Genomic DNA, 11579 nt, shown 5'->3' on the forward strand with positions numbered 1-11579 from the left:
AAAAACGCAAAATAATATTATTATTTTTTAAATATTGGTGGTAAATAGTCATCATTAATTTATAAAACTTGTTCCTGGCGATCCAAGAACCGGTCAGATATTGTTTACAATAATGTTCAAAAATGTTTATATAACAATGGAGCTTCTGTTAAATTATCAAAGAACGTGTTGAAATGGTATTTATATTCAATAAAGTCTTCCCACGTAGAATGGAGTCCGCAATAATAATCTGGGTTGTTTTAAAGTTCTTCAGCCAGAAATATATATTAATATAAAAACCACAGGTACAGAACAAATTCTCTATGTACTATCATACTTGCTACTCATCATTATGATACTTGGGATGTTGGTTTATTTACAGCTCGTCAAATTAAAGTTGAAAGCATTTTTATCAAACTTATTTTCAAATTGAACTTTATTGATATAGCGTGACCGGGCGTGTTGGTGTTTACGCGTTTTCACGAAGGATAGTTTAATAATATTCTTATATTTTAACTTCTTATATTTAACTTGTTTCTGGTAAAAACAAATACATGTTAATGAAATTTAACATTTTATCCTATTAATAACATGGATTTTAAACTAATTTATATTATAAAGACAATACTTAATTTACCGGGCGTGGCAATGGTAAAGAATAGGAGGCCGTGCTGAGTAACGATTCGTTGATTTTTGGTGTTATACACATTTTGAAAATTGTGTAGCAAAAAATACTATACAAAACTATGTTTCTCAACCTAAAAATCAGTTTGATTAGCAATATTGCTAAACAAAATTTTTAAATGAAAATTTTCCCTGAACTGTTGCTGTGTTAGGCCTTTTTTTGTGAACTAATTTAGCATGTTAGTAAATAATTGTCTGTAAAAGTGAATGTACACTAGTTTGTTAATAAATATGTATTATAAAATAGTTTACAATTGCTAAAGATATTATCATAATTCTATTTAATGTGACATGTATAATATCTATTAAATCAAGTCTTATTTAGTATGTATACATCCGCCCTTATGGAGCTCTTTGTTACAAATTTCTCATGCAAAAATCGCGGAATACTCATTCTTGTGATATATATTCTTTGATATTATCAAATTAAATTAGACCTATATTTAGTCCGATTTCGGGCGGCTACTATACAAAAAATTAATATAAAGTGTTTAATAATAATTATTATATAACACCTAAATAAATTCCTGTCATTTGATTGGACGATTGTGGGTCACATAACGTGCAATAGTACGCACTATTAAACGATTGTTTATTATTTGTATAATATTTGCTGGATAGCATCTATCAGATCAGATCTTGTATTTTATTTTGTTACACGCCACCACCAGGTTGTAACTCTACTTCCGGTATAAAGTCCACCATTCACCTCAACGTTACATGTAATAATGCATGCATCACTGGAGCCTTTTATGACAAAGTGATACACACACAAAAGGACAGAACTTGTCCGTTTTTCTTATGGTAATTGTAAGTATTAACACAGTATCAAAGCTAATGATTGGTTGATTGTTCATGAGTGTTCAATTTTTTTGCTTTTTGTTACTATTTTTTAAAGAATATACTTCTTTTATAAAGAACATAATCGCGTAAATATAATCTTGAATCTGTTTCACAGGCTTCCTAGAGACGGTATTTATGTCAGGCGTTGACAGGCCCAGCGCTAGCTTAAATCGTGTTATTTGAGCTGTCTGTTGTATATCTCCTTTCTTGCTTTCAGATGTATTCTTGTATACGTTTGGTTTTCCTTCTTAATAATTGTCGAAAATGAAATATAGGCCAAAGGAATACGTCTTCATTAGGAATAATAGGAACTACGATACGAACATCTAGTACTTTACTAGGTACACTAAAGTAAGTATTATTTTACAACTCTGACAGTGGTAGTAGAAACTTTGGTTTTGTTGGTTCAATATATTATTTGTTTTACCTAATTGTGTCCCTACCCTTCACATATAACTGGCTAACTATTTCAAATTTCTGACTATCTTATTTATTATCTGTTCAAAATGATTCCAATATTTGAAATACTTGTTGTTCTTTTCGATCTCACCTGCTTGGTTCTTCCTAACTTTTTTTTTGTTTTTCTAGTTTTAACTTTTTTTTTTATAAAAAAATTTTAATAGACAAGTTTTTTTATCTCTTTGTTGTATTGTATTGTATGTTCTAATAACAAAAAAGAAACAAAACCATTTATTTTATAATAATTGGGAATGTTAAACTATATTCAGTATATTCTCCCATTACTTTCTGACGATTCAAATAAAAATTTCCAATTACAAAAAATGCTAAGTGAATATTTTTCATTGACAAAAAACAGGGTCAGCAGCCTATAGAATAAAACATATATATAACATTGAAATGTTATGAATTTCTCAAATTCAGAATTCATGGTTTGTTTTGTTATAAAATGCCATTAGAACCTGATGCATTTACTCTGCAATGAAGTTTTCTTTTTTCAGGACAGCCAACAAACACTTTTTAATCATCAACAACAGCGTTTTCATTTAATATTAATTTTATACCATATTTATTATTTTTAGGTAAACCAGCTTACAAGGATGGCAGTCTATTTACCAAAGGTGTGTAAACTATATTATTACTATAGCACAGCATGCATAATATAAACTATTAATATAGGCACCAAATGCATACTGAGAAAGATCTGCTCCTGTATCATATATCAAATAATGTAATCCTTTTCAAATATAAGGTCCTTGAAAATAGTCATTAAAATATGTAGTAAATAGATTATGATGTTGACACACCCTTTTTTACCCATTACAATACCAACTACAGTACCAACACACCCTTGTTTACCCATTACAATACCAACTACAGTAGTCACCATTTAATGACAAAAACTATTATTTGTTTGATCTTCAGAGCTTAAATGGAATGTTATTTGTGGTGACATTATATGGATCTTTATGCATCATCGCCCTGCTCCTTATAACAATGTACCCTACTGATGAAATTGAAAAATGCACCAGACAAGGGGATAGCAGCTGTCGCCATTTACACGGGAAACAGTTAATTACTGACGGAGAGATGCGTCAATTTGACTATTTTAACGTTACTCCCATCGTACCTGTACTAGATACTGCCACTGAGGAAAGTGGCTATGTCGCTCTTCCAGGTCTAGAGGTAATAAACATTGCTTTGTTTTAATAATGTACATTATTTGTATTCTATTGCACATGAACATTCATGAATTATTTATTATGCTAATATGACTTATACCTGAAAAAATTCACAATACAAAAATGAAAATGCTATCCATAATATACACAATGTTGGTTTGTTTTAAAAATAGATTTATAAGGAAATGTTTACTTATGAAATAATTTCCCTCATATGCTGATTCAAAAGTGAGGGTTTGGTGGCATGGCTGACGGAGAATTACAATGTAAAGAACAGACTTTACGTTTGTTTGTTTCTTTATTTCCATTCACAAAATCATAAACATACATAAATAATCATTACAAAACAAAACAATGGAAAGAGGGTAATCTCTGAAGCACAGCTTATAAGTAGAAACCCCTTGTTACAAAACAATATATATAAATAGAAATGTGAAAAAAAGGCACAAGGGCATAGGCAAACAAAAGAAAATGCAAACAATCTTTTTTCTTTTTTTAACAAAAGACCATTTGACCCGAGGTTTAATATTTATTAAAATTATGTTAACCAAAAAAAGAACATGAATATCAAGGGTATTGCTAAACACCGCAAACCCCCGCAAACCTCCAAAAAAACATAGCAAACCCCACCGAACCAACAGAAAAGTGATTGAATAATGTAGTGTACGACCCACTGGGTATATAAATTATTAAATTTCTACTGTTAACTACTTTTTTGGGGATAAAACATCATTTTTTGGTTAAAAATTAGCAATCATTTTTGACCAAAAAATGATGTTTTACCCCAAAAATAAGTTGTTAACAGTAGAAATTTAATTTTTTTTACATGGATATACCCAGTGGGTTGTACACTACATGATTCAATCACTTTTATTATGTTGGTTCGGTGGGGTTTGCTATATTTTTTTGGAGGTTTGCAGGATTTAGCAACCATTTTTTACCAAAAAATGATGTTTTACCCTAAAAATAAGTAGTTAACAGTAGAAATTAAATATTATTTTACATGGATATACCCAGTGGGTTGTACACTACATGATTCAATCAGTTTTATGTTGGTTCGATGGGGTTTGCTATGTTTTTTTGGAGGTTTGCGGGTGTTTAGCAATCAATGTTGTTTTTGCAGCCGTTATCTCTTCAATGCTCAGAGTGTGCGTTTGTTACAAGTTCTGGTCGATTACAAGGAGAAGGAGCAGGTGAGGAAATAGACGAAGCACCTTGCGTTATACGAATGAATGCTGCCCCCACAAACGGTTACGAAAAAGATGTCGGTAGAAAAACAACTTTTCGAATTATTGGACATCGTAATTTTCCCCGTATGATGAATTCTGAGGAGAAAAGAAAGTATCATTTGGTAAATGCAACAACTAAATCTGATAATATTGTATTAGTATGGTTATATGCTGTAGACTTTAACCCCAAAAGAAATCCAGCGAGGAGGTGGGCATCTGCCATGGCTCAGAAATATCGCACTACCAATTTTTATATGGCAAATTATAAAACAATGACAGAAAATGAGGAGATATTTACAGCAGAGCTTGGTGTTTCTAGGTAAGCTGTTTTCTTTTTGTATTTTTTAATGTTTTGTATTGTAACTTTTTCTGGTGTTTTAATGTTTTAATCTTTTTATGAATTACTTTTACCTTTAATTTCTTCCATTTTTTATATATACTGTATGTTTTTATAAACCTTTTGTAAATGTGTGTGTACTATGAATTACTTTGTTAGTTGTCTTTGAATTATTTTTATTATATTGTTTATGTTCTCTACTGAACTCACCCAAATCAATACTTTAGCACTGAAAATATTATTCAGTATAAAGACATAATAAATAATTAATCAATAAATAAATATGTATTTTATATTGTATTATCCAATCACAATTAATTATGTGCAAGTAAAATGTAAAGAATGTTTTGTTTGGTAAAAGCCTGGTTGATTCAAAATCAGTTTTGCCTTGAAATAGAACAAATTCATAAAAATATTCTTGAAACCACATTCAATAAAAAAAACATTTATTATATATTTGTTTGCAAGTAAAATGTGAAGAATGTTTTGTTTGGTAAAAGCCTGATTGATTCAAAATCAGTTTTGCCTTGAAATAGAAAAAATTCATAAAAATATTCAACCACATTCAAGCAATAAACATTTATGATATTTGTATAATTAGTCTCGATCCACTCTGAATAATTCTCAGTCATATCAGCCAGACATTTAGTTTAAACTATTTCAACAAAAACTAATTTTACAACAGTACTTGATGTATTAGAATGTTGTATGATGATGATGTAATAATTCGTATTCAAATTCTTATACCTAATTTTCTCAATGACCTCAATCCTAAATGCATATAACATCTGGAAATGTACAGAGGCATAATATTAAATGCTAGCTGCAGTTTATACTGTAGTTGTTCATATCCTGTCTTCATTGGCTGGTAATGCAATTCTTGGATAGAAAAATAGCACATTGAAAGATATCATTTCTCTGACTGATTTCTGCACAATTTCATTAAATAATGTGTTTGAATATTGATTAATGTCGTACTGTACAAACTACAGTCTTTCATTTATGAATATTATTAGTCTTGGCCTATGATAATAATTACCTTTGTCAGAAATATAGCGAGAGGTTATGTCGTCGATCGCATTTGTTTGTGTGTGTTTTTGTTTTAGCAGGATTACTCAAAAAGTGATTGCCCAATTTCCATAAGATTTTAAAGGATTATTTCATAGGTGTATGGGAATTCCATTAAATTTTTATATGCATCAGATCAGACGAAGGTTTGCGCTCTCTGAGTGCCCTTCTAGTTGCAAATTGTAAATGATCCATTTGCAACCATACTGCTGATAACCCACCAGTACAAGTATTGCAACCATACTGCTGATAACCCACCAGTACAAGTATTATTAATAATTGAATGTTCAATTATTTATATAATATGTATCATATTACAAAATTGATTTGATTGAGTGATTTAATTTGTTTGCACATTTATTTGGCAGTCATAACCATAAAATACAAAAAATAATACCATAATTATTAAAAATTGAACTCACAATTCCTACATTACTAGCAATAAATTATAAAATATGGTTAAAACAATGCAGAACTCAATTAAGTGTGTAATATTTAGAAAGGCATACCGCTTTTTTTATTGTATAACGACTATAAACAATATGAAATCTCAATCATAATCAAAATCAATTGATAAAAAGAAAAACATGTGGAGGAGTTTTTGGATATTGTACATGTAATTCATTTCATAATACTTTCATGTTTCTGTGACATTGTACTCTGAAATCTAAAAGCATAAATCATAATTCAAACGATAAAATTAGGATTGATTTTTATGTTTTTGCACTTTGGGATAATAAGATTATAATTGGCCTAGTTTAAGCACATTACTAAGAACATTTCATTCAATTAAGATTTATTTCTTGTAGCATAAAATACCTCATATAACTGGTTGCAACAGGTTGATGATAAATTAGACAGATTAATAATTCTAGGGAGTAGTTAAAAAGTGAACCAGACTGGCATGTATAAAAGCATAGTTGAAGTCCTGTCTGCTACATTTTTTTTAAATATAATAAAGTTAAAATATATTGTATAATTAATATTATGATGTGAAAATAGTGGCAAATTGCTGCTTTTGAACCACACTTTATTTTATTTTTTTTTGTAATAATTTTTAATTGTTGAAATGTAGGAAAGAAGCTAATACATGGCTAACTACAGGATGGAATAGCATGCTGTTTGCTCTTGATGTCTGTAAGAAGGTAACAGTGTATGGCATGATATATGAAGATTTTTGCAAGTAAGAAACTAACATAATACAATGTACAGTACTGAACTTAGATAGAAATTAACCACAAAAAACGTTTTAAAGGCTATTTCAATAGTTCCTAATAAAAAGGATATATATATATATATACCATGACCTGTAACCCGTTGGTGCCTAACTAATTGTTATAAGTATTCCCTTTATGTACAATGTTGTGCATAATACTGTATAACAGAGATACAATTTGTCTACATACGTTTTACATTGTAATACAGGGCCGTAGGTGGGTAAGGTTTCAACCTCACCATTTTTCTCATAGGCCTTTGACAACCCAATGGCTTGCCAGAGATTGTTCCCTTTTCTTGCGATCACCGCACCACTTTATTTCTCATGACTATGGCACTGTATTATATAAACCATACAGTCGAATAACAAGTTTAATATTTGAAAAAAAAAAATAGTGGTACAGTACATACCAGCATGATTCATTTTTTAAATGTTAACAAATAAAGTGGCTCACATTTTTCAGAGTTTGTTTTTCATAATCCGTTTATAACTCTGTAATTGAAATATGTTATAGCAAAAAGTTTAGTAGGTATTAAATGAATGACCAATATCGTACCAGGAAGTACGTGTAATAATTAGTAGTTAATGCCATGTTGTATGCAAAGCATTGTGTATTTACATTTTATTATTCCACTGAGCATTGTGTATACCTACTACTGTATATTATTATTACCAGCATTGTGTATACCTACTATATTATTATTACCAGCATTGTGTATACCTACTACTGTATATTATTATTACCAGCATTGTGTACTATATAATATTATCCTATTAGAATTGTGTACTATATTGATATTTACCAAGCATTGTGTCATTATATTACCAAGCATTTAAATGTTCTTAACTTTGACCATCTTTATTGTTAACATGTAATGTTTGACTATTCTTATCATTTGTTTGTACATGAGGCTGACATTGTCACATACTGTAGTATTTATACAGATGTACCATTGACTCAGTTTGACCGCATTGTGTAAAGCAAACATGACTTTGCTTTTCGATAATATTTAACAGATGACAACTAACGAACTTTTTTTTTTCAGAGAGCATCCAAATGATCAGAAGTATTACCATTATTTTGACCATGTGCAACACGAGTGCAAATATTACGCTGTTAGTGAAAACAAATTAAGTACTGGACATAAGTTTGTGACTGAGAAAGCAGTGTTTGCTCGCTGGGCCGAGACACACAACATTACTTTTAAATACCCTTCTTGGGAAAACAAAACTGTAAAAGGAAAAGGTTTGGACACACCTTTCTTGAAACGATGGCGCGCTTATAAAGATTGTTTACAGGAACATGTAAATAATACTGTTGGTACATATGACTGCGGTGACCACAATGGTATCGTAATGAACGGTACCAACGTTCACACAGGTAATAGGACAACTGATTATGTAGAAACAATTATTAAGAAAGATGACGGCACTGTAATCAAACAACGTGTTTATCAAATTGCTCCAAATAAGAAAAAAATTGTAAAAATAATAAGTAAAAGGCGACATTAGTAAAGCATACACACACCAGTGCAGATGGAGATTAAAGTCCAGTGAGAAAATGAATTAGCACATCAACAAGGATGGACATTAAAGTCCAGTGAGAATACATAGGAAGCCTAGTAGCACATCAACAAGGATGGACATTAAAGTCCAGTGAGAATACCAAGCACGCCTAGCACATCAACAAGGATAGACATTTAAGTCCATCGGCAACACCAAGCGCATGTATTACACCAGCGAGGGTGGGCATTATCAATTTAATAATACTCATTTATTTAAATCTAATTTAAAAATTTTAACTGTTTTGGGCATTTCTAAGCCATATTTTATTATATTTTACTAGTCTACTAGCCACATTTATTGGTACTTCATTTGAAGCTATTTAACAATTATATTAAAATAAGAAATATGTGATGGGGGTGTACAACAGTTCCTTCCTTGTTCACCATAAGGGTACAAGCAGATTATAATATAATGTTTAAACCATACAATAGACAAAGGAAATATAACTAGACATTGTAACCATATCTGTATAGCAGAACAAGGTCATGTGATAAGACCATTTTTTAACTTGTTAAAAAATGATAAGAATTTCCCTGACGATAAAAGCAGTATACCAAAAGTTAAGAAAATGAAAATGCCAAAAATGTGGATAAATGTGTAGACTACCTACAAGCAGTCTACTAGAGTCTAGTAGTAGTACTATAAAGTGTGTATTCCAAAATGCTCTTCATTTTCCTCAAAACAAATTGCGTTGCAAATTGTTTTATTTTATGTTTGGCCAAATATTGCTATTTTAATTTCTTTTTTTTAATGGTTGTATTCTGAATTAAAATTGCATGGTCGCAACCAATAGTTATCAAATTAAATAATTTTTAGTACCAAATCCTAGATGTAAAATAAACTGAACATTTTTTTTAGAATAATTTTAGAAATTTTAAGGTAGGAGTTAATATCTAAGTTATTCTAATTTGTATGCACCACATTCTTGTGAGTTGAAATGGTTTTAAAATGTAAATGTAATTTAAATAAGGATAATATACGGTAATATTTGTTAAGCTAAAAAAGGTCAACCCCCACCCCCGCAGGAGGGGGTGGGGGTTGGGGGTACAAGTACTAGTCATGAGCCTAAACAGAAAACTGTCCTTACGTCGTTACGTCGCCATTAACATCAAATAAAAATGTAATAAAGAATAACCTCCTGCAGAAACAAAATTAAAGAGTCAATTATATTTTTGAGTTGCGGATTTATTGGCATCATCAACAACACTGCCTCCCCCACTATAGTCTTCTAATTCTAAATGTATAGAAGTACAGTATATTATAAGGTTTATATTAATGTTATTGCTTCAAAATGTACTTATTTTCGTGTTTATACTTTAAACTCGTCGTGAGGTGGTTTCCCATTTAATCGTACGATCAAAAACGGTATGTAAAACATGGATGAAAAGAATCTAGTTCCTTAATGGTATAAATATGTGTAATCATGTATACACACTGTATACCACTGTTTGGCAATGAAAACTGTTTATTAAAATGAATTACCAAATGTTGGTTACCATTACAAAGAATTACTTTTAAGAGGAAATATTTTATTGTTTTGCGGACAAAAGAATTGTACTATTTTCAGGATTACGTCAATGGTCACTCTATTTACAATATTTATTGCACGAAAAAGATACAAAACAGTAAATACAAAGTACCGTATATTGATAATATATTATGTTTGGTAAAATTCCTCCTTGGTTAAACATATTCTTGCGTAAAATTAATGATTGAATTTGATCAAATATTCTAGGTCAAGGTCCATTTGACGACTAGTGTCAGTGACACTATCGAACCATGGAGGTATAAAAATACCTCCATGATCGAACAGTTCAAATAATGTTGTCACGACATTGCAAAATATGGTATATTGGATAATGATGCTGCCTGTAGCACATCATAGTATTGTGTAATACATTCTATCTGACGAGTATATGTAAGCAATGCTTATATAAATGCTATGTTTCATTATCAACAGCTTTTTAGGTATTTACTACTCTATTATGTGTGCCAAATTGTCTTGATTTGTGGTTTCAGTATGTGTTTCTGTTACCATGGTAATTTATGTTTCATTTTTGTTAAAATTGTTTACATTTTTAAGTTTATTCTAAATTGTTTACATAAAATACTGACTATTTACTGACTATTTACTGACTATTTACTGTAGTTTTCTTTAAAAATGCCAAACTTATGAAATGTAGTTTTGAATAGTGTTCATTTCAAAATATATCAGTTTTTAAAATTAATTTTAATCATAGCTAATGTAAATATGTTTTTAAATATTATTAATATTTTGATGATGATGACTCAATTATTAAAGAGTACCATTTTACCAATAATGGTGTGTAACACAGTCTATTGTTATTCATAATAGTAAAGTAATTTATTTGATTATTGCATACAATGGTATTCATTGGTGCTAGTTAGAGTAAGCATCAAGAGAAAGACAACAAATGTCAATGGACAATATTGTCAATGACTGCATTGTATGTATGCTATTGCAGCTCTCATGTCTTGGTTTGTGTCACTGTGGCATCACATGCTTGCTGCTTTACCAATTCTTGGTTCCAAATTCTTTCATAGTTCCTAAGATTTCTGATGTCCACTCTCTTAGGGCAGCTACTTGCTGTCTCATAAAACATGTGTTTTCCATTCTGTAATTAGCTAGTCATGTTTTTAATAGAGATACCAGTGCCTTCCCGGTATAGGCATTCTAAGTCATTATATAGTATTGATATTAATTACTAATGTTTTTATATTTAAAAAAATAAAAATCTTTCGTTCGCAATTAATTGAACGTTGATTTGCTTTGAATTCAGGTGCTATAATATAACTTTTTGATAAAATAAAATATGTAATGTTGATAATGTAAACATCTTTGGTTTGTTTTATTTTTCTACAGTTCACTTTACGCGACTCTACAGTTCACTATGTTGGTCGGTCGGTAAACACTAACTCAAATTTATCACGCGACTGCAGCCATGTATGGCCTTGTTTTATTCATTGAATATTAACCAGGGAGTTATTTTACAACT

General features: G+C 30.3%; 1 protein-coding gene across 1 annotated transcript; it reads left to right on the top strand.

Moving 5' to 3' along the window:
- Positions 1-1410: 1410 nt before the first annotated feature.
- LOC140052030 (alpha-N-acetylgalactosaminide alpha-2,6-sialyltransferase 3-like) lies at positions 1411-11403 on the top strand. The gene is made up of 7 exons (XM_072097401.1): positions 1411-1473; positions 1724-1857; positions 2547-2585; positions 2890-3150; positions 4270-4694; positions 6856-6963; positions 8043-11403. The coding sequence occupies exons 3-7, from the start codon at positions 2565-2567 to the stop codon at positions 8506-8508; spliced, it is 1281 nt and encodes a 426-aa protein (XP_071953502.1). The 5' UTR covers positions 1411-1473; positions 1724-1857; positions 2547-2564; the 3' UTR covers positions 8509-11403.
- Positions 11404-11579: the final 176 nt, after the last annotated feature.

The sequence above is a fragment of the Antedon mediterranea genome, chromosome 6 (genome assembly GCF_964355755.1).
Source record: "Antedon mediterranea chromosome 6, ecAntMedi1.1, whole genome shotgun sequence".
NCBI lineage: Eukaryota > Metazoa > Echinodermata > Crinoidea > Comatulida > Antedonidae > Antedon > Antedon mediterranea.

Bases quoted from the DNA above. Each gene is read 5' to 3' on its own strand.
- LOC140052030 (XM_072097401.1), top strand. From the start codon at position 2,565: ATGGCAGTCTATTTACCAAAG. The intron at 4,695-6,855 runs GTAAGCTGTTTT...GTTGAAATGTAG, and splicing joins GCAGAGCTTGGTGTTTCTAG to GAAAGAAGCTAATACATGGC. The intron at 6,964-8,042 runs GTAAGAAACTAA...TTTTTTTTTCAG, and splicing joins ATATATGAAGATTTTTGCAA to AGAGCATCCAAATGATCAGA.